We start from the raw sequence: 23927 nt of genomic DNA, 5'->3' as shown, positions 1-23927 counted from the left end.
AAGATGCATCTCCAGCACTCTGGAACTTGCCGTCTTCATCCATCGTAGCAGATGAAATGTTAATAATTTTAAATGCATCTATACAGTCAAACATGGGTATTTTTTTAACTTCTCTAAATAAAATGAGGTCTCTTGAAGTTTTTTAACCTTAGGCTGTTTGCACATCGCTGCCTCTTAAAAGAGGCATTTCCATTGAGTTCTGGGTCCCAGCTCTTGTCCAGAGTGCTTTTCCTGCCATGCCAAGTCTTGATTGTAAGTCATGAAGCTTACCGAGTAATACTCATCAAATAATGTAATCAAATTTCATGCAACTTATTTCATCTGGCTTGCTTTCATCCTGAGTTATAGAACAGGGCAAGTAATCTATATTATTCCCCGAATAATGCAGACAAAAACACTGGTGACTTTTGTAAAAAAATAGTCAGTGAACACTTTTCAATGTCCTGCCCCATTCAACGTGAATAATGAAAGCATTTGGAGAGAGACAAACAGCAGACCGCTTTCTGGCCTAGGATGCTGTGTTTTGTTTCACACCCAGTGAATGCAAACACCCACAGATCACCACGTAGATGAAAGTGCTGTTATTTTTACCTGTTTTAAAAATAACAACAATAACAACAACAGAACATTGCCATTTCATCCAGGGTGAGAATGAATCAGACTTCTGCACTATTTTTTCCCCCTCTTCAGTTGCCAACTGAGTAGTCTGTTTTTACAGTTGCCACGGTCAAAAGCCCGAGATGCTGAAGGACAACTCCTGGGGTAACGACTATTCTTTCTCCCTCCCTTGCTCGCAGAGAGCCAGGAGAATAAATCTGGATCACGCCATCAATGTTCTTCCTGCATCTCTACGCTGCTCTGTGTACTTTGCAGAATAAGTCAAGACATTGAATGGTTAAGCTAGAGAAAGTACTTGCAGATATACTGCCTGTGATTCTGTCAAATGTTATCAGTTTAAGCAGAACCGGACCTGCTCATTATCTGGATGGAAGACTCCCAAGGACCCAGCTCTGTGCCACACTGTGATTTGAGAAATGGAGTGGATGGAGTATGCTGCCTTTGGGGTAAGGATTAATCCAACACCACAGGGCTGGATGGAGAGAGCTCAGCTGCCAGATGCAGCAGAGCGTATCAGTATTTCCAGGGCTGCTTCCTCCCTCCTCTCACAAAGGTCCCTCACGCTTCAGTCTCTGGGAGCTGCGCTTATGTTCAGAGACAGCAGAGAGAAAGAGGGGGTGAGGGCCAAAACTGCTGCAAGCATGCAGCATCCGTACAGGAACTCCTGCTCATGTTCTCTCTGGACCCCAAAGCCTTGCCTTGTTCCCACCACAGCAGCCTGTTGATTGCAGCTTGTACCTAGCGAATGAGCTATTTTGGTACAAAATGTGGGTTTGAATCCTCCCTGAAGAAGAAGGGAATCAAAGCCAAACCTACCAACCCCCCATAAGCCCTTCAGCCACTATGCAGACGGTAAATTTTTCAGGGAGAGGAACTGCTGCTGAACTCAATACTGCTGTTAAAAGCTAAATGCATTCATCTTGTTCCTGCCAGGTTTTCCTCTGCCCATCTCAGAAACTCTGACCTTTTTCCTTCCTCTCTCTCTGTACATACCGGATACCAATTGATCCCTTAAAGCAATAAGCAGACTTCTTCATTTTCCATGCCCCAAACTGTGGGGTTAATAATTTAAAGAGGTCAGCAGTTTAGCTGCTGATAGAGAACCTGCAGAATAGACCTGGTGGCTGCTCAAATATTTATATTACAGTGGTACCAGAAATCTAGCTCGAGATAAGACCTCAGTACACCTGAGGTTGTATGCGCACGTAGCACCTATCCCTGATGGATCACAGGGAACACACAGAGAGATTCAAGACAAAAAAAGCAGTTTTCAGAGCGCATGGAGTTCCACCAAGCCAGATGTGCCCAACAGCGTTGCACAGCGGTAGGCAGCTCAGCACACAGCTGGGCATAGCTGGAGGAGCTGGCTGTGGGCTGCCTTCAGGCAGTTTGCCAGCTGCCTGCACAGCAGCCCCGTGGATGGGTGTGTACAACAGCTCTCCATCAGAGTCATACACAGTCAGTGCAGCCAAGGAAATTAAGACCCAGGTCCTCAAAACTATTCAGGTGTCTAGCTCCTACTATGTGCCTGCATAGCCTGAGGATGGGGCTGACACAACTTGCTCAGCATCATATGGGAAGCATGTGGGAGCCCAGACTTAACACCAGTTGGTCCAAATTTAGAAAGTGAAGCCTCCTTCTTAGACAATACCCTACAAACACACCTAAGAAAAGAAAAGGAGACATACTGGCTCAGACCAAAGGTCCACCCAGCCCACCATCTTCCTGTCTCCATAGCATCCAAGAACACATAAGTGGAGAAAAGGAACAGGGACAGGCCATCACGTGTGATATCTCCACCTGTAGTCTCCTAGCCTCTCCCACTTGCTTCTCAGGGACTTCAGGCAGAGGTAGCTACTTCTGATTCAGTAACCCTCTGCAGGTTTCTCTCTGATGAGTTTGTCTTGTTCCCAGGTAAACTTTTAACTCCACAGCATCCTCCTCCTGCAAGGAGATCCACATCCTGCTTATACACTGATTGAACGAAGCTCAACATCTCTCCTGAGAAGACACTGTGAGATGAACTGAACAGTCGCATACTCTGCATTGTACTTCCCAGTATTCAAACTTGTGAGGTCCTGTTGGGGCAATATAACCTGCAATAGAAGCAGAAGCAAGGGACTTCTGTGGTCCCGTTCAGGCTTCATCCCAGCTGTGTCACTGTCAGGCTTTGGGCAAATCAGTTCATCTCCCCACACTGCTGTATTTCCACCAGTAAAACAACAGACACAACCACCTCCTCAAAGAAATAGTGAAATGATTCATTAGTTAATGTTGGTACAGCGCTTTGAAGAGGCAAAATAGGGCTACTTGCAGGAAAAGAGCCCTACTTTTGCAAAACACAGGCTTATCTTTAAGGACACGGAGTCAGCACAGCTCCCGTGTGCTGACCTGAAGTTACACGCTTACTTAAGTGCTTTCTGATGTCCACAATACGAGCATCTAAACAGCATCATGAAAATGAGCCAAAAAAGCTGTCAGGGTTATGTTTTCGTAAGGAACACTCCTTACTATACAAATAAATGCCAAAATAGCACTTAGAGGCTCTGAGATAAATTTTAACCAGAGAGGGTTTTTAAGATTACCTGTGAACTACTCCTGCCCGGTGAAGATGTTCAACTGCCAGGATAAGCTGTCGGATATATTTGCGTGCTTCATGCTCCTCAAGTCTTTTTTTCTCGTAGATCTTGTGCATCAAGTTGCCACCAGGGCACAGCTCCATGACAAGGTAGTAGCTGTTTTCAGTTTCCAGTATATCCAGCAGCTGAGCAATATTTGGGTGGCGGATCATTTGCTGGATCTGCCCTTCCCGTCGCAGATTCTTGGTGACATAGGTGTCCTTTTTGGCTCTTTTCTTGTCAATTACTTTCACTGCCACCTAATGAAAAAACAGAGGAGAGGGGATTGTTAGCAGTCACACCAATGATTTATTGCTTTAACCTTGTATAAACCACCTCAAAAAAATTTTTTTAAAAAATAAAATAAAATCAAAGGATGTCAGTCTCAACTGAAACACCGTGGTTTCAGGCACAACTGCCCAGGTCAGAGAAACAGCTGCTTTTCCAACTCCACCTCCTCCACTGACAATTTCTTTCTTTATCCCCTTGTATGATGACAGATAAAAGTTACTACAAGGAAATAGATAACAAAAGGGGAGGAGACGATCTTACTAACCATAACCAAATACTTAGCACACTTAATAGTGAACGGTTTTCATTTATTTTCTCAGAAAGTCTTCAGGCTGGCATTTACAAGTTTGAAGTGTCATTTCTGGCTGTTCCTGGCTTTTGACACACAACTTGAGATGATAAGTTTCGCAAACTACAACCAAATGTTAGTTTTGCATTATGAAAAAGAAAAAAAAAAAAGAAAACCAAAATGGTTTGGTATCACTCTCCTGGCACATTTCTTTTCTCTCTTTTAAAACATACATGAAAGACAATCTCCTTGTTACTTCTAGAACTGAGCAACTCTGCAAAATCCAAGACGACTAAACTTTTTTTTTTTTTAATGCAAGTTCTCAGTGGCATAGCTGCTCAGAGCTCTCCAAGTCAACTGGAGCCCATCATGAAAGTACATAATAAGACTAAGGAAACTCTGTACCACAATCTACAACACAGCACGTGCTAGTGCCTATCCAAGTGCTTTCCTTCTCATTGCTGGCACAGAACGCCACATGAGAACAAAAGGGATGGGACCGGGGAGGATATTGCCCTTTCCTACGCTTAAGGAATCTGGTTCCTTTTATTGTTTTAATGGATTCACTATAAAAGTATATAAAAGTATATAAAAGTATATAAGTATATAAAGTATATAAAAGTATAAAAGTATATAAAAGTCACAATAAAAGTATCTGCCTTTTTCTGCCTCACATTTATAGACATTTATTTATTTATTGAGGTTTCTAATTTAGACTGGGTGCTGCAGACTTCCAGATCATCTGCGCCAGACAAAGATTTAACAGCTTGTGCCAGCTGAGCAACAAAAGGCACCGCGAAATCCTCCTCCCAGCTCCTCCTTTCCTCAGAGCTCTGCAACAAAGGAAGTCCTTCACCCCACGCACCCGGACCCCACAGCTTGCCCATCATTACCCAAGTGACGGCTGCTTGTTTGTCAGGATGGGGTGGGGGGAGCATGGTGCTTGGTATTCCTGCGTGACACTGAATTTTACATGATGTGAAAGAGTCTTGTTTGCATGGGTACAAGTCCAACAAAACACACAAGAAAATGCCACGATCCCTCTGCCCCCGAGATGGAGGCACAAAGATGCTGCACTCGCATCTTTGCTGTCTGCCTTGAATTGGCCCTGGAGGATCTCCCGCAGTACCTCACTCCTACAACAAGGAGGAGTAACTAATGTGGGGAAAACCTCAGAGTTTTATTTACCCTAGCCTTAACACCCAGACAACAGCACAAGCCCAAGAGGCTTCCCTCCATCTCCAGCTCGTACAACATCCTTCCTCACAGCCAACGAACTACTTGCAGCAAACTCACTTTTAACTGCAGCGAACGACATCGTTACAATCCATGGTACTGTGCGCTGGTGGGCTTGGGCAACAGGGAGACAAACTTATTCAAAGCATACCTGGCTGCCTTCCTAGCTTGAGAAAGTGCCAAGGACACATCAAGCACATGACAGCTCCCAGCCTGACTAGCTTTATCTTTATTTTTTTCTGCAAGCAAAGGAAAGGTTAAATTAGCAAACATTTTGGTTCTCCTTTAGAGAACAAAAGCCACAAAAACCATGGACTGGAAATACGACAACAAAAACAGATCCAGACCCTTTGACATGAACGCCTTGAATCAAAGTCAAGTCCTATCGGCAGAGGAATTGAAGAATAAAACTACAGGAGTTGGGGCTACATGGTCTGTCAGAAGTCAGGATTGCTGAGCACATTATTAGCTGGATACATTTCTGCTGCTGAAAGATCATTCTGATGAAATACCCTTGATAAAAAGATAAGGCTGAACACCACGCATGAGACAGCTGCCTGGGTGAAGCCCAGAGCAGCAATGGGTCCATAAATGCCTAGAACCTACATTTCTGACTAGTCACATTAAAGAAAGATCATTTAGTTATAAGATAAAACAACAGGCAAACCACAGCTTAACTTTACAATTTTTCAAAGCCTCAGGTGATTCACCGAGGAAACAGTCTTAAATTAGTACGTTCTTCCATCTAATGAGATAGGACCATGAACACAGAGGCTTGCATGGATTATTTAGACAGCAAACCACAGAAGTTATTCTGGTGAGGACAAACCAATTCGGGGTTACAGAAACATGAGATGCCAGTTTGTTTGCTGGCAACACAACACAAAAATCTCTGCAAAAGTTTTTTTTTTTTTTTTAAAAAAAAAGCTGCTATCTTCCACAGCTGCAGGATACAAAACATGGAATATTAACAGTACGGAACAGTAATCTGTTATGCATATTGCTAAGTCATCTCCAATTCACTGACCAAAAAAAAGCACATTACTAAATGCAGGCACATCTGCTGCCCAGGCTGAGCACGGCTGTGGGGAGCAGGGGCAACCACCTGAACCCAAGAGACAGAGCCAACTACGTGAATACTTGATGACTTTTTCACTACCACAAACAATTGCTTTCTGTGCCTTAAGGACAAATTTTCTCCTCAGTTTTGACAAATAGTTGGTCAGGCACCCTACCTATCTCAGCAGACAAGCAAAGCCGCTGTCAGACCCACCCTTGACTCCAAACTACCTTTCCCCCTTCAACACCCCTTGCATCGGGTCCAAAAGATCCACCAACACAGCTGACAGAGCTGACAAAGGAGGAGACAACAGTTTTGCTTTGGCAACAGCTTTGCATAGGAGAAAGAGAAGAGTAAAACACCAGTTGAGACTACGGGAGACTTGCATCTCCCAAACCAGGCAGGAAACTAGCTTCAGTGCGATGTTTGCTCCTGGGACAGACACGTGGGGGACCTTGCCTCCTCGCATAGGTCTGTGCTGCAGCACAGGGCACCCTGGAAGCATCGCAGACAGATGCTCCCCTCTCCATCTCTATTCAAAAGCCAGGGTCTTTAAAGAAACCTCTGTATAGCTAAAGAAAAAAATTGGAGCTGACCCAAACACACAAGCAGCCTATCAACTTTCGTATGAATACTCTCCATAATAGCTTTGAGCTTTTGTTCCTGTTCCTCTCTGTTCCTCCCAGGTCTTCTTCCTTATTACTCCTTTCACTTATTCTTCTGTCCCCCTGGTCAATGTCCTACCCCTTGCACTGCTCTTTTTGCTTTTGCTTTCTTGTAGGATCACTTTGCTCTCCTAAGTGAAATGCATCCCATGGTACAAGCGTTGTGCAAAGGGGCCAGCACTGACAGGCAGAGCTCTGGTGGGATTTTTTCACTTGTTTGGGTTTCTTGGATTTTCCCCTGATTTACAATTTATTCTGAAGCATATCGAGGAAATCTAGGGATCAAACTCTGTACTCAGTTACTCCACGGTTGACTTAGCTAAATATCCCCAATTTTGAGTTCATCCAGAGTTAGACCAAGGCAAGTGAAGACCGAATGTGCCCCAACACATTTAATACACACAGCCTCCTGCACAGTGTATATGTGTGTGCATATACCTGAAAATTTCACTCATGCAGAAGGAAAAAGCTTTCAGTAGAGAAAATACTGTAGATGTTAGATAACCATAAAAAAAACACATTTGAGCTTTCATAACCTACTCAAGACATGCCAGTTACGCAGTCTTGCTCTCCCAAGTTTGAAGTAGGGGCGCTCTGTCTCTGCATCATCTGCATCATGCCTATCTCCTGACTCAAATTCTTGGCCAATATTGGCACAGAAATAAAAAATAAATGATCAAGTAATTGCTCTGAATATGTAGCAACAGTGGCTCTTGACATTCAACACTTTGATTTGGCTAAACCCCGGCTATGTAAATAAATAAATGGTTTAGGTTATTCTGTGTTATGAAGTACAAAGATGAGTAATAGGCCATATTTTTGGTTCCCGAGTCCTAGAATTACACTGTTGGAATGAATTACTTTCCTGAAGTTTATGGTGTGACACATCATATGAGCAATTGCTGCTTCTCTCGATCGTCGCACTAAAATAGTTCAGGTTGGGCTAAAACGTACTGGAGTGGAGGTGAGGGGGAAGCGCAAACACTGCTCTTCTCCACAGATCGTTGCAGGAGACAGTGACATTGCTTACAGAACCAAGCAGCTAAAACACCATCAGCAAATACAGGCACGTGTCATCACCCAAACAAAGGCACACGTTTGACACACACGGGCGGAGGATTTTTGCCAACTAGTGTTTTAGGCAGGTTTGTGAATCTGCAGGAGAGAGGCGGGGGGGTGGGCGGAGCTGACTGGCACTAAACTGCACAGAAACAGTCACAGCAAGGCCCTGAGAAAAAGCAAGATGAGACAGTTTAAAGGACCAAACACTGCCTGGAGAACTCTGGGAGCCAGGGCTTTGGTCGCTAGGTCACTGCTGCATCCAGAGAAAACACATTTTGCATCCTCCTTGTAAACAGTCATGCCTCGACATAAGAAATTGCAACAAAGCATGGGAGGTGGCTCACACACACCCTAAGCATGCCCCAGCGTAGCATCTGTATGTCCATGCAAGAGGCACATTTCACGTAGGGCAGCTCCCCAGACCTGCGCCCTGACAGCACGCCGAGCCCACGGAGCTGGTGATGGGTCTGCTGCGCCAGGCAGGAGGAACCTCCAGGTGCTCAGTGGGCAGAAGTCAAAGTCATGGTCTCCCCCTGCCCTTCTGCCACCTATTTATAACCCCAACAGCGACACTTGGAAAAATCACAGGTCAAGAAGTAGTGCTTTTGTTAGTGAGCGAAAGATGTTTGCTTACCCAGCGGACATGCAAAGGTCTGTTCAGATCATTGCCTGACTGCTCTGCAGCGCTGTTGTTTTGTCAGAGTGCAGCTCACTCTTAGTGAGACTTTTTTTTTTCCCCCTTCTGACCAACCCTCCATAAATACTCCTTGGTGCTGGAAACCTGCTTTGAAAACTTGTATTTTTCGGCTTCTATTGTGTTTCAAGAAGAAATTCGAGACATGGTATGCCTGCAGGGTACTGCTGATGGGAAACCAAATGTTGGATACCAGGATGAAGCTAAGCACAAAAACATAATAATATTGGGGGGGCGGGCGCGGGTCCAAGCCTGCTGTAGAACCTATTTTCAACTACATACAAAACTGATGGAAGGCAATCAGCTTTCTAGTTTTTGGTTGGTTGTTCCCCACCTCCCCAAGCTGCAAAGAGCTTTATTCAAGCTATGGTTTTACAGTAACAACATCTATCCCTCTAACTAGCTTTCCCTGGTGAATCTCAAGCTTTGACCAGTTAAGACACATCATGATTCCACCTGAATAAAACCCAAGTAACAACCATATGACCAGCCGTGACTTCAGTCACACGATACGTTAGCATCTGGGGAGCCGAGGTCCGAACTCAGCCTCAGCCTTCTTGCGTGCCAGACTGGATGTCTTTGCATAGGCCGTCTCTTGGCAGAAGGGCGCACCTCAATGGCAGTAAGCCTTCCTGTTTGCCGGAAAACGGGTTTTCTCAATGGCCTGTTTGCCAAGTCAAAGTCAAGAGGTCTTGAACAATACTCACATCAGACACTTGCAATAACATCTAGAACAGTTTCATAGTAATGGCCCCAGCCTGGCAAATAATGTTATAACATGTTTACAGAGAACAGAAGATTGCGCATGACCTTGCAAAATCAGTGTATGACATTTTGAGGACTTTTAAAGAGTTTTCCCCACTTACCCAACCACTTGAATTGTTTCCTTCTGCAAATTCTCTCCTAACTTTATATAAGAGGAAGGCAGTTCCTGCAGACCTCTGCCAAAGGGAGCTCCAGCTGAATTGAGAGGAAAGTGGTTTGAATAAGAATCCAGCAAGCACTGTGGGATTTGGCCAGGAGACCAACATAGCACAAGAGAAGCAACTTTAACTATTGGAGGGGCTATTCAACTACTGGAGGGACAAGCCCCCTGCCTTTTCTTCTGCCCTCCCCCCCCCCCCCCCCTTTTTTTTTCCCCCTCCTCTTTCTTTGCCAGAGTCTACTTCTGGCAGACCTGCTGGAGATGATGCCAAGCCAGGCAGCAGCGCTGACTCAGCACCGTCCTGGGCCACGGGAGGCCTGGTGCACCCTGACCATTCAGATGAAGTTCAGAGCTGCAGGCTACAGGGTGCAGCTGAGGGGACAGTCAATGGGAAGGCCTGAGACTTGGACTTCTGCACCTAAACCCACAAACCTTTACTGTCTGGTTTAGGCTCATCCAGGAGAATGAGACTAAGAGTCAGACCATGTAGATATTTTACAGCCATCATTAGTGCAAGCCCATCTCCAGCTCTTTTTTTGAAGTGCCCAAGAAGGCTCATGCAATGAATTCATTTTCGTTTCTTCCTTCCTTTCAGTGATAGCTGTCTGGCATCATTTGTAGGTTGCTTTGTATTTACCACTGTCCTCACCACAAAAATCTGAGCTTAGTTTTCAAAACCGTCTGGTGATTTTGGGTGGCCAATTCAAATCATATTAAACAGACCTAACTTTGAAGCCTGCACAGTTGTCAGCACAGTCCTGAAAGCAATCCCTTCAAGGGTATCTCAGTTTGGGCAACCAACCAGCTTTTCACAACTGAATCCAAGGATTAGAAAATGCCAACTTCATTCAATGGGTAGCGTTTATTCTTTCCTTTAGCTGTTACAGCTTAGCAAATTTTACAATACAGCAAAGGAATAATTTTTTTACATAGCAAGTTCCAATATCTTAAGAAATAAAGCATTAAAGAAAAGGATCATCCAAGCAAATGCATCAATAAACTGTACACCTTCAGAAAGGACCACATGTGTCCCACTCAGGACAGAGAGAAATCACAGCTCTTCCATTAGGACTGGCAGACATGCATGAGTCTAGACATCATCACACAAATGTAACTTTCACCACGGGACTAAACACAATGAAACTGTAAGAAAGGTAACATGCTTGATGTCAGGCATTTGCCAAACTACCTTGCAGCCCATGCCACCCAATTCAGAGAAACTGTCTGAAGAGGCTCCCGGGGTGGCATTTTTGGTGGGACTGCCTTTGGCTATCTTGCTTGGCTTCCCAGTTCCCTAACAAATGTTAGCATCCTATTCACCTTTCAAGAACTGCTTTCAAAGAAAACTGCAGAACATTTCTGAAAGTATCACAAGAAGGTAACCACTTGCTAACCATTCTGCTTACAGCTTAGCCATTCTCTTCGAGGAAGCCAGCAATCGCCCAAGCCCACAGCAGTGTGTAAAGGCAGACTCTTCCACAAGAATAAGGCCTGTCCTATTTATGAAGGATAGAAAAGGACAACCATTCAGTGATGGCCATCTGATACCTTTTATATTCGCCCTGTATGCTCGCTACGAGTGGAATAGGGGGGGACAGAGGTTGAGTTAAACATGTGCATGCATGTGCACACATATGCACTGTGAAAAGGCTGCTCCGTAGCTATACAATTAGAGATGCATTGAGGTTTTACGTTAAACAAGCAGTATCATTTCTTTGCTTCACACTTCAGTGGCGAAGTTCAGTCTTTGATAGTGTTTGTATCTGCTTTTTGTAGGACAGCTGAATATATAGTTTTTCTTTTGTATTTGCTCTGACATTAGTAAAACTCAGCAATCAAAAAAGGTAGAGAGGAGTCACTTCTGTCAAAGTAGTCTCTTTTCTTCTGAGTCTCTGACAGTGCAAGCCAAGAGTTTTGAGCTTAGCAATACATAAAAGCAGCTGCTGTAGAGAGGAGTACGGGATAAATGTCTCAGTAGGCAGGAGGCCACTCTCTCTGTTGGCAGACTAGACAGAGTCAGGAAAGCTTGAAATCAGCCCCTCAAGAAAGATAAACTCTTCTAAATAAGAAAGTAGTTCCGAGTATGCTCACTCATGTACTTCAGATTCACGGTAGCTTGAACAGAAAAGAATCAAATCGCCAGGGGAAAAGAAGAAAATCTTACCATTACCTACACCCCAAAGACGACAGTATCCAGCAATGCAGAAAAGGATTCAGGAGTACTTTAGATAAGCAAATGAATGTAAGCCCTCTTGATGCCACAGCCAACTTAAACATAATCCCTAAAAGCATAAGCAGGGTGTATTTGTTAAAGGAAGAAAAGGTATTAATTACACCTGTCCAAGGCACTGGGGACTATTATTAGATCACTGTATCCAGTTCTGGTGCCAGTAATTAAAAAATGATGTTAAGAATTTGGAAAGAGTTCTGAAAGGAGCTTCAGAACAGTCTGAGGTCCAAGAACTGTTTGCCATAGTAACTGACTGAAGCTCAAAATATTTAATTAGGAGAACGTTAAGCACTGACTTGATGATTTTCTGCAAGTACCTACACGAGGAAAAGATTTGTGATAACAGAAAGCTCTTTAATCTAATAAAATAAAAATTCACTTCCCAAAAGGTAAATTGGGCAAACTCAGGCTATAAACATGATCCATGTTTTTTTAGGTGCGGTGAAGTAATGATAGAAACCTCTTATCTTACAGAGATGAATGTAGATCTTGAATCTGCCCCCCCCCACCACCTTAAAAGTATGCAACAGTTCAACAAAACATTGATACAGCCACTCCTGAAGAGAATACCAGGGCTCGTGTTCTACAGGAAGTCAGGCTGGATGATTGCTGTGATCCCTTTGGGCTTCAGTGCCTGTACATACGTGAAGGGTCTCTGGTCCCTGCAGAGAGCGGTGGGGGACAAGGCACGACACAGAAGGATGGGGGTTGACCTAGGCAAGACGCTCTGACAGCCGTCAGCAGTCACATCAAAAGATGTAAATTTTGCGAGCTCTCTGTGACATCCTTGCTGGAGCTCCCCGGCGCAGAAGACGTGAAGTGTCACGAGGAGTCATGCAAATATTGACGCTGCTGCAGACAGCCCAGCTCACCCACGGCCCTGCCACTGACTGTATTGGCACAGTCAAATTAGTGTTGCCACGGGGAGACAGAGTTTTGATGTGTCGAGGCACTGGTATTTCTAAGGACATACTACGGGGTTGCTCCTGCTATGCTAAGAGCAAGGGCAGACCACATGAAGGTTTTAAGACTGTCAATATTGCAAGGCTGTGCACACAGACTCCTCAAAGCTTCCTCACGCTCCACCTTAGCACCCTTCCACACGGTATGGCGTCCCCCATATTTCTGCAGCCCTTCCTCCCTCTTCCTCTTACTTCAGTCAGGAAGGAAGGAAACAGAGCAGAGGTAATTGCTGATTTAACGCACAACCAATGCCTTGTCTGATCTGATGTGGTCCATTTCCACAGAGCAGCTCAGCTTCACTGGAGGAGAGCCATTCTTGGCCATATTTCTCTTCAGCGTGCATTTTACTTCACATCACATTTATGGGTAACTCCATGCCATACTTCACAGGCAACTATTGTTATCCTCTCCTGGACATGCTTCTGCACTGCTGTTTCCATAAAGCCAGCTGTCCCCTTCCCTCTCATCTTCTGCTTCACTCCCTTTTCAAACAACTGAAAGACATACTCTTACCTGCTAGCGTTTCTGCCACCTGAAATGGCCAGACCTCCAGAGCACAGGGCCCAGCAGGAGATGGTTTTGAGGCAAAGAGGATGCCATAATTCTGCCCCTGCCCAGCCGCTCTGAACAGAAACCCCCACGAATTACATTTTTCCTTGGTGCTATATGTCCAAAGCAGCAGAGTCTGTACAACGCACGGATGCCGCAGGGTCAGAGCGCAGCCCGGGAGCCTGGGAAGCAGGAACCCGCGTGGCTACAGCACAGCCCCCTCCACGGGAAGGAATGCACGGCTTGCCTTGAGTGGGTCACGGAGGGGATCTATCTCACCTCTGGCAGAAAGAAACCAATTCCAGCCACCTTTCACCGCTCTCCTGGTCAACTAATTAATGGGGTAGCCATAACTGCACCTCCCGAGGGAGAGGAGCACATTTTTACCTCCCTGGCCTCTAAAGATATCTACACAAGTCAAGAGAGATTACGCAGAGACTGATGGAAGTAGCGGTGGCAGAAAGCCAGACGCAGAGATACATGAGGATGCACTAAAGAGGTTCCAAAAAAAATCCTTACGAGCTTGTCAAAGCCGGGCCGGAGACATCCCCTGCAAGAAGAAAGCGTGTCTCTGAATGCCTGGGACAGCTGGGTTTGCCTTGCCACTGGCATGTAAAATATTCGTCAACTATCACTTTCCAAATATTAGCTGTTTTTCAGTAAAAGGCTTTTTGACCCCCATTCATGAGGTAAGACTGACATGCTGAAACACCTCCCAGCACTTAATGTGAAAACTCTTGGAGCTCAAGGCGTGACCAGCTAACGGGAAGGACATTTTTCAGGGCCTGTCACACAAGCGCACGGGGAGCCTGACGCGCAGTCACTGCGGCAGATGGAAAACCCGTTCAGAGCAGCAAGGTCCTTGTGAAATGAGTTGGTGGAAGAAATAACGGACGGAAGCTGATGGCTACTCACAGCCCCCCACGGAGGAGGCCAGCGGGCCAGCTGCTGGGAAAGAGAGGTCCTCTCCGCCCAGGCGTGCCCTAGCAGGCTGCCAGGACCAGAGGCGGACGCCAGAGCCGGGGCACGGCAAGGCACAGTCGATGCCTCGGTCGCAAGCGAACCGTATCCCATCCAGCTGTTTCTGATAAATCACAACTTGCCTTCCTCATGCTGAAAACTTCTGTCACAGTGAGACGGATGAAGATCTCAGGTTACATGTCGGGAAGCAAAAGCAGAGGAGCGATACCAAATGACGTTCCTCCAGCACCGATCCCTACAGGAGAAACCCGGCGGCTCACGCCGCTTCCCATTTTCCTGATCACAGACGCATAACGTGTTTCCTATTAAATAGTCCCCGTTTCACATTTTAGCGATCAAATGCATAACTGGACTTTTGGAAGACTAAGTGTCCCTGATTTAAAGCACTTTAATACCAATATAGCTTTATGGCTTTAAGGAGAAAAAAAAAAAACAAAACCTAACAAAAACCACCCAACAAAAACCCAAGAGCCACTGCTTTTGAGGCCCAGGTAATACCCTCCTTTGCAGTGATTTAAAACACAGTCAATAAAACATTTACAACTGCTGGGAGCCAGGAGAAGGATGTCTCCAATAAAGTTTTTATATATAAATAATATGTTCTCTCCCTTAGCTCTGTGGACATTATTCACAGAAAATAAATTTGTTCTCTGAAAAAAATGTTTCCATGACAATCTTCCACAACAGGCAGAGAGCAAAGGAACTTTATTATATATAACTTCTCTTTTTTTAGTTCTCTTTGTTGCAATGTTGTTTCTCATAATACTAGTAGCACTGATGTTGCACTACAAATGAGAAGAGCCCTGTTGGGCCTGTCGTTAAAGGTGTTGCACCTAGAGATCAGCAGTGCAAAATATTGACAGAAAAGGAAACTTCGGTCAGGGCAGCACCAGCTTTCTGTTCATTTTTTGCAGGTGGTCTCCTTGGGAGCCATGGTAACTCCTCCCAGACTCTTTCAGTGAGGATGAGGTTTGATCCTGCTCCCTGCAAGCACCGATATCTAAACGCAGATCAACACACAGGTTTTGCAGGGATTCACCTTATCAGCTTCGAAACAGGTATCTCCGCCCTAGCATGGGCCCCAAAGCTGTGCTTGTGATGGTGGCTTCTCTCTTACTCCAGTAAAGCTTACTGGAAAAACCTATCTGGTTCTCTTCACCAGCATGACCTCCATCAGCCCACCAAAAACACTGGCACCACTAAGTTTGCACCCTCAAGGAGATCAGCCAACAGACAACCCATCGGGGAAGCACAGCAGAAGTTTTACAGAGCCATGGAATTGAGAAGTTTTGGGTTTTTTGCTCTTCAGCTTATCTATAAAAAACAGCCAAGCCAATCTGGAGTTGAAGTAATGCAAAGTGTGGCTACATGGCAAGCAGAAGAGTACTCGATATGGTCTGAATACAGCCAGTACGGGTTTGCTTTAGTTCGGTTGTATCCCGTGCTGCTAGGTAAGCACCAACACAGCAATCCACCTAATTCTTCTTCTGGCTGGTATCTACCTAGTTATTGGCTTTGGACAGTTTTAGATGCTTCTCCATAACCTTGAAGAGCACCGTAGTCAGCACGCAAACTCTCAGCTCATTTTTATAGTGTTGTTCATACAACAGCACAGGTTTTAGGCAGACTATTATAATTTAGTTGCCAGAAGGTTTGTTGCACCATCTCACGACTGCTTTCCTTCTGGTGTTATATCCTTGTGAAAAGTAAATGCTGCTCATTAATAAACTCCATTTTCCCAAGTGCGGGCTAACAAATAACTCACGAGGGCAGAGGGGCAAAGATGCCTAGTGTGTTATGTCCGCTGAAAAGCATGAAGCTACGGTAGCATTCTCCACCTCACTGGTGTAGAAGGAGATATGGCAAACTGCAAGATGTAGATAGCGAGACATATTTTAATTACCAAGACATAGGTAACACATGCTTACAAAAACAGGCATACAGCTTTACATTCATTAAATATGCTAAAAATACAAAACTTGCAAGAACAAATGCAAGGATCCAGATGCAAGCATCGTGTAAGAACTACACCTGGCGTCAATTCAACCTAAACACTCTGCTTCCCTCAATCCTGCATATGCCACTAAAATTACAACAGTCTATATGAAAAGCAGCATATTGCTGACATGCACTGTTAGTGATGTCCTTGAAACTGCTGAATATAAACTTGAAAGCAGATTATCTCAAAAGGATAAGCAACTGCCACATGTGCATCAATTCAGCTCATTGCAGAACAAGTTGCAAGCTACAGCTGAAAAATATTAAAGCAATCTTCCTGGAAGACAGACTGCGCTAATGAACAGGCTCTCTTGCCTGTTAAAGCCCATTCCTGCTTACGCCAAGTATGCAACACAGAAAAGGGTTGGAGGGAAGAGTGTAGCTTTATAACAAGTGCCTGATGCAACTGGTTATTCTCCAGATGAACAAACTGTTAGCAGGTGATCATATAGCAAACTGAGCAGGTAGGTGCACATCAGCAGTTTGGCATTTATTCTGCCTTACACTCAAATTCTTGCACGCTCCGTAAGACGTGTCGGGGAACCCTGTGCTGACACAGCAACCAACCTTCTGGTCCTGCTTCCAGCCAAGTCCTCACTGATGCCGTGACAAGCATGACACTGTCCTTCAAATCATTTTCTGAAGTATCGTATGTTAACAAAAGCATATGTTAGTAGCTTCAACACAAATTCTGCATCTGCACACACACACACAAGCTTCTGTGAAAAGAATAGTGTCAAAGCTGTGAAAGCAAACACTTAGAAGCAAGAAAATATCAAAATTCAGGCTGCAGAAACACCCTCATTTTATTGCCTCGGTGCATATAATTAAGAGTGGCATGTCATCCAGGTGCAACAGTTGGCAGCTGTTAATAAAAGCAAACAGCATCCTGGGAGAAAGCCACCATGCAGATTTGCAGTAAGCACTTTTCAAGACAAGCTTTTTTTTTTGATATAGATAAAATTTAAAAATATGTAGAGAAACAGGTAAGAAGAGAACTACTAATTAAATACTTAACAGTCAGAGAACAAATGCATCTAGGAAACTGATATACAAGTATCACTGGAGGAAGAACATAGAATAACAAATCAAATTTCAAATTAAGATCCTGTGGCTTTACCCTCTGAGCCACTGAAAGCAATGAAGGCATTCAAAGTTTCACAGTTTTACCTGCAACCTCACAATATTTGGGGGATAAAAAAGGAAAGGGTTGAACTGAAAGACCAGTGACCACCTTAGAAATTCAACTTTTGTTTACAGTGAAGTCATTTCCTGGCCTATTTGGTTGGCAAGATGGTTTGAAAGCGACTGCCCCCCCGCCCCCATTCACAGCCCCCAAAACTCAGAAATCAGACAAAGGTAAAGAACGTAGAACTATATACAAGTATACACCAAATTTCCCAGGTTTCAAGCCAGTGTCACTACTTGGGCAACCCTGACCTTGAGATACGGACAAGGTCTGGCGCAGAAGCCCTCGTTGGGAAGCCTCCACCAGTGTTGACTTCCCAGATGCAGAGCAGCGATGTCGCAGGGGGAGGCACGGTTACCAAGGGCATTAACGGGGCAAGATCTCACTTGCCAACACACCCACAGGTCTTTGGCCACCAAGCCAAGTCTCCATTCCCTCAAGTCTACGGTGGAAGACAAAGGAAAACAGTGAATTTACTCAAGGCAAAATTAACACCGTGACATGTGAAAGTCTATATGGCATCGTAACATCTGCTGTTGTCTACTGGCACCACTTTCGTCAATATTTCTCTGTGTCCACTTGCCTATAGTCTCTTGAACGGTTGTTAGAAGGTAGAAATTGTGCAAAACGAGTTGCTCCGGCCTTTGCTTTGGGTAATGGGTCCTGAGAGGCTGAGCTGAGAGCTGCCTCCTCCATCCCTCCCAAGAAGGGGACGGAGAGGTCTGCAGTGGGAGGGGGCTTGCAACGGGAAAGGTGGGGTGCAGGGCCAGCGACCGATACCGCCGCATATGGACTTCTCTATACTCTCACTTACGTAAACGCTGCTTAAACTGACAGCCTGTGCCTAGTCATGGGAAGCATTTTAGGAGGCTTGGATGATGTAGAGCAGTCACGTAACCTGCCTGACCGCTGCTCCACCTCACACGGACTCCCCGGCAGTGGCTCCAGCCCCAGTCGCTCCACACCTACCAAAAAGGTTGGGAGCCGCACCGCTCCCCCCGCGCTCATTGAAAAACACTTCAGAAGGCAAAGGTAGGGCACGAAGTTTGCACAGAAATGCACCTGCTACGCTGGTGTATGATTTTGCACAATGCACGCAGCGCAGCGTGCCACTAGCAGGCGACAGCCGTGCAGATGCTCTTTGGAAACACCTCCCGCCTTCGAGGAGGGTCTGCCAGGGCGAAAGAGGCATTTCCAGCTCTCTGCAGGGAAGCTGCTCTGCCCACCTACCCACCCCAGCACCTCCAGGGTGCCCAAATACACCTCTTCTTTTTATTTTTTTTACCTCTTTAATACAGAAATGCATTCTGAATGCAAACTCTTCTGTGAAAAGTCCATTTTCAATATTAATTGCTTTGCCTTTATAGAAGAAACTGGTAAATTGTATTTTTAGCCGCTGCTTCCCACTGTTGCAGAAAGCCACTTGACTAACTGTTACTAAAAATGTACCTTTTTCAAGCTTAACAATAGCGCTAAAGAAAACGATAAACAAATTTTTTTGGTGGATGAGAAATCAAATGATTCAATTTGTCTCAATGACTCTTTTTTTGGTACTGCTAAAGATTACACCTAAAAGTAGTTAAATGTAATCTCGGTTCAAGTTTGTTTATAAGAACTTTGCCTCGGTAAATGGTCAATACATTGTCAGTCCGCAATACTATATGCAGTTACTCGGACATTTCGTCGTGGTCCTCAGCAGATAACACAATCTATTTGGTCTGCCAATGGAGCCTCACACCACCCCCACCGCAATGATGGCAGCGTAATCTCGGCTGTCTAAAAATGCAAAAAATTATCTTGCGATATCTGTCTTTGACCAATTCCCATCACCCGGTGATCGACCCTTCTGAGCCCCAAGCAGAAGGCTTGAAGCAATCTGAGAGTACACTGGGCACAGGCTCCCAAAGTTAGCTGAATAACAATACAGCTAACTCAGCGGGGTTTCAGAGCCACAATTTAAAGCTAAATTGGCTTGCTCTTCATAGAGGAACTATGTTTCCTTAGGATTAGCAATAAAGACTGCCTGAGCTGATCTGACAAATCAGCCTTTTACCCAAAAATGTCAGATTATAGGCTGCGATATTTTTATTCAAAAGCAATGGAAAGAATAATCTGTTCAACATTCTCCTGCACTCAGCTAAAATACACTTAATTGCATCAGGCACTACCAAACATTTTTCAAGCCCACAAAATAATAACATGCCTGACATTATGGCAACATAAACCGCAAGAAGTACCATAAAAGATTTGATTTAAAGTCCAGTGCTAAAGACGTTCATAGGGAAGGTTTAAAAATCTCACCTTAGCTCACCCTCTTGTGCTTAGGCGCTCGTAGGAGCTGCTGGTTCCCATCCCACACAGGTCACTCAAAATGCATCGTCCATCAAACTGCCCTCGAAGCAGCTGGTAAAGTAACTAGTGTTTGGCCCACAGTACATAACATCTCATGCTCTCTTGAAGACCTCTTTAGCTTCTAGCAATTTCAGAGTGAGGTAATGGCAGATTTTTGGCATCCGCTCCGCATTGCCCTGATTCTGTACAATGCATTGTGTCAGTGCGATGGATCCGAGCCTAGCTGGGGACTCATTAATCCACAATTTCATTTCTAAACACACAATTTTCTGAAACAATAATGCACATTAACTCCTCCAGAGTTGCTAAAGTCTGCTGCAAATCAAAACCTGTTTGGGCCCCCCTTACTGAAGTTAGATATTTTGGTGACCATAATGGACCAGACTCTGCCAAAACAGCTACCAGACATTAGCAGTAACACCCCTACTTTGTACTATTATGGCAATGTTATTGAAATTTAGGCAATGCCCTTGCTCAACAATGGCTTTACAAGACAAAAATCAGATGTCAATTACTTTTTTTCCTTTCAAAATACATGCAGGCACTAATCCTGGAATAATAGGCTCATAAAACATCAGCTTAGAAAAATGCAGCAATTACACTGATCCAGCGAGCTGTCCACGGGAGACAGCTTTGTTTCCACATTTTGCTTCGCTGAGCTCCGCTTGTGAGTGTATTAAGTATACACTCCTGCGGATTAACTTTTCCTCTGCAAGTGAATGGACTGGAAGACTATACACGGCCAATTTCTCGCTCACCCCATGGAAGGAGGGATGGCATCAGGCCCTTATGGAGCGATCTTCTCTTCTGGCCTCTGGAGGAGCACGGTGTCGCTCTTGGGGGATCTTCCCCCCTGAGACAAGACACGTTTAGGGACGGAGGTGCGTAGGGAGAGGTGACAGAAGGTAACTGTCACATGCCGCTACTGATGCCATGTCTCAGACAGCTCCGTTAGCTCCAGCCTGACTTTGGGCACCTGATGTCTGGAGGAGGAGGTCTGTGCTGAGCGTCGGTGTCACCTGGGCTCAGATGCTGGCACTGTCGTACCTAACGCTCCAGCGCCTGGCCCGCTGTTCACCGAGATTTCTCAGAAGGCACAAATATAGCTTACTCAATGGATCTGGCCCTTCATGTATCGGGATGCTCTTGCGGAAGCACTTTGCCAGGGAGACACACCATCTCTTAAGCAGAATGTCCTCTTCCCACAGAACCTCCTCCTGCGACCTGCTGCCACCGGCCCCCGCGCTCACGCCACCGCGCGCTGTTGCTCCCGATCCCATTCCCACCCTCGCCAGCCTCAGCCTCCTCTCCAACGCAGCCTTGCGCTCTGAAGGAAAGGAGTCCGGGTAAGCAGATGTTTTCCTTCTCTTCCTCGTATCACAGGCAGAGCTCAGTCACCTGTGGTGGGCTCCATGTAGGCAGAGCTGCCGGCAGCTGTGAGGCAGAGCCAGTTTGGGCACGTTTCAGCTGCCTTTGGCTGGAGGCCACGTGAAAGCTCTGTAGAGGAATATGCCCAGAAGAGCCGAGTGTCCATCAGCTCTCTACCCGGGGTGAAATTCTCACGTGGGGTCACGCGTAGGATGGAAAGCATTCACCCCTCCGGTTAGAGGGAGGGACCTCACTGAGATAGGACCTCACCTGAAGCAAATCATTAATTACTCTTATCTCCTATCCATTAATGCAAATTGCTTATCTATAAATACCTGGAATTAAATAGGTGGATTTTCTGGGAAGATGGACTTTTGATTAGTCAATTTGAAACTACGTGACCCATCTTTCACTGACTGAAGTCGACAGCAGGAGCTTCCTTTGATCCCATGGTACAAGATCAGGTCAGACGGAGCTCAGAGATCATCATCTCTGTCCACAGATACGGACGCAGTGGCTCAGCAGGAAGGAAGTGTGATTCTCCTAGAGTTTCTGCTTGTCACTTTGTCACAGTGTGTGCTATTCAAGACATTGGGGGGGGGGGGGGAGGGGAGGGAAGAAAAAAGCAGCAGGCCTGGGAGCTGAGACAGAGGGGCGTGTGGTGGGTCTTTTTTATTTTTTCCCCTCTTAACAGACTGAGATAAATGTAGCAATCCAAAAACGTGGAGGTGGGAAGGACGTGTGTGTGCATGTGCCTTTTATCAACTGGAGGATCATTGGATGTATCTGTTACCAAGGAGAAGCACACGCTTAGTAACAGAAGAGAACAAAATTATTTTTTCTGCATTCCTATATGATAATAATCACTAACCTTATCGTTTTTCTCCTGATGAAATTCAGAGCCCTATATTAAACTTCACTCCGTGACCAATTTACTGGAATGAAAAAAGAAAAGATATCCAAGAGTGTAGGAATGCAAGCTACCAAGATGCAGTCTTCACAGCAGCACGCTTACCGTGCTGCTGGAGCTGGAGGAAATTACACCGCACTTAGCTCCACCGGTCCAAGGAGCTTTCAGTAACAATAAGGCTTTGGGCAGCCCTCTGTTAGGGATCTGATAAAACGGAGGCCGAAGTCAGACAGCTCAAACAAGAGCAGCACAACTCTTTCTCGGGGGGCCCCGGCGGGCTTGTCCTTGCTCTGTTTACCGCCCAGCCGAGCCCCTACTGCTCTTTATAGCGTTGTGACATATCCTGATTGATGGGCAAAAGCCTCCACTGAAGGGTTCTGGATAATAAACAAAAAGCAGAGACTCTCCGCGGACTTTTCTTACCGACACCCTGGGAAAACACCATCCAGGGCGGTGCATCTCGCATCTTTCGCCGTGCGGCGGTACCAACAACTTTTAATCGCCGAACCGTACCCCCTCCTGCAGACACACGCAGCACCTCCCATCGCTCTGACGAGCAAGAAGTACCTCTGCGTACCGACGCGCTCAATGTCGCGACTAGACCGCACGCAGCGACTGGCCCTCAGCAATGCAAGTCTCGGCATTAAAAACACATTTCTGACCAAAAAAATAAGCAAGCAAAGAGGAAGGGAAGGGGAAAAAAAAAAAAAAAAAAAAAGGCAGGTCAAAGCAACTGAAGTGTTCCGAGAGGAGAGCAAAACTGCAGGCACGGGAATCTCAAGCCTGCGAAGGGGCAGCGCCGTCCCCACGCCCGCAGCGTGCGGCAGCGCGGCGGGGAAGTCGGGAGCCCCGCGCCGCCCCCGCCTGGGCGACCCCCGGCTCGGTGGCCCTCGGGGGGCTCGGTGGCCCTCGGGGGGCTCGGTCTCCCGGCCGGCAGAGCCCCAGCGCACCCGCCTCACACCGCCCTCCCCCCCCCGCCCCGCTCCCCGGGAGCAGCCCCCCGAGGGGTGCATGGGCAGCCCCCCGCGGGGTGCCGGGGCGGCCCCGGCCCGGGCGCGGTACCTTCTCTCCGGTGAGCACATGCAGCCCCTCCCGGACCTTGGCGAAGGAGCCCTCTCCCAGCTTCCTGCCGATCAGGTAGTTGCCGACCCGCTTGGTGTGCTGGAAGTCGCGGAGCCGCTCCCGCGGCGCGGCCGCCGCCGCGCTCAGCCAAGCGGCCAGGAAGCTGCCCCCCCCCCCCCTCCGCCGCCGCCGCCGCCTTCCGCGCCTCCCCGCCGCCGCCGCCCGCCGCCACCGCCGGCGGCTCGCTCAGGAGCCCGTCGCCCGCCGCCGCCGGCATGCCCGGCCCTGCCGCTGGCCCACCGGGCGGTCAGGAAAGTTGCTCGGGGGAGAGAGAGCCGGCGGCCAGGCGCCGGGGGGGCGGAGCGGGGCTGGCGGGGGGCCGGGGCTGGGGCGAGCCGGCGGCGCGGTGCCCCGGGCTGCCGCCCCTCATGGGATCCGGCGCCTCGCCTCGCCTCGCCTCCCCTCCTCCCTCCCGCCGCCGCTGCTCTGCCCCGCGCCGGCCGCGGCTGCCGCGCCGAGCAGGGAGGAGGGGAGCGGGGAGGGAGGGACCGGCGGAGGGCGGGGGAGAGGGCTCATTCAGTTTGAATTTGCGGTAATTTAAGCCGCTCGCACGCGGCGGGAGCAGATGCGATCGCAACCCGGCGGCCTGGGTCTGTTCAAATCCGGTTGGCCCCTCCTCCGCCCCCCCCCCGCGCCCGGCACCCCAAACCGGGGGTGGCAGCGCATCCCTCTCTGGGATTCAACCAGGGGGCCCCGGCTCCCGGGCAAGCGCCGTCTCTGCGTGTGGCTCTGTTTTGTTGCTGCCCGGGAATATCTTTTGTGCCGCTTTTCCCCACCTTCCTTCCCGAGCGCGCCTGAGTCTTTCTC

General features: G+C 47.0%; 1 protein-coding gene across 1 annotated transcript in view; it reads right to left on the bottom strand.

The window, feature by feature from the left end:
* Positions 1-23337, bottom strand: part of HUNK (hormonally up-regulated Neu-associated kinase) — a 56820-nt gene extending 33483 nt beyond the window's left edge. Inside the window, 3 exon segments of the mRNA XM_075725500.1 lie at positions 3204-3496; positions 23061-23237; positions 23239-23337. Coding sequence (XP_075581615.1) covers positions 3204-3496; positions 23061-23237; positions 23239-23337 — 569 coding nt within the window.
* Positions 23338-23927: the final 590 nt, after the last annotated feature.

The sequence above is a fragment of the Pelecanus crispus genome, chromosome 1 (genome assembly GCF_030463565.1).
Source record: "Pelecanus crispus isolate bPelCri1 chromosome 1, bPelCri1.pri, whole genome shotgun sequence".
In the NCBI taxonomy this organism is placed as follows: domain Eukaryota; kingdom Metazoa; phylum Chordata; class Aves; order Pelecaniformes; family Pelecanidae; genus Pelecanus; species Pelecanus crispus.
This window is presented reverse-complemented; position numbering and strand designations above follow the sequence as displayed.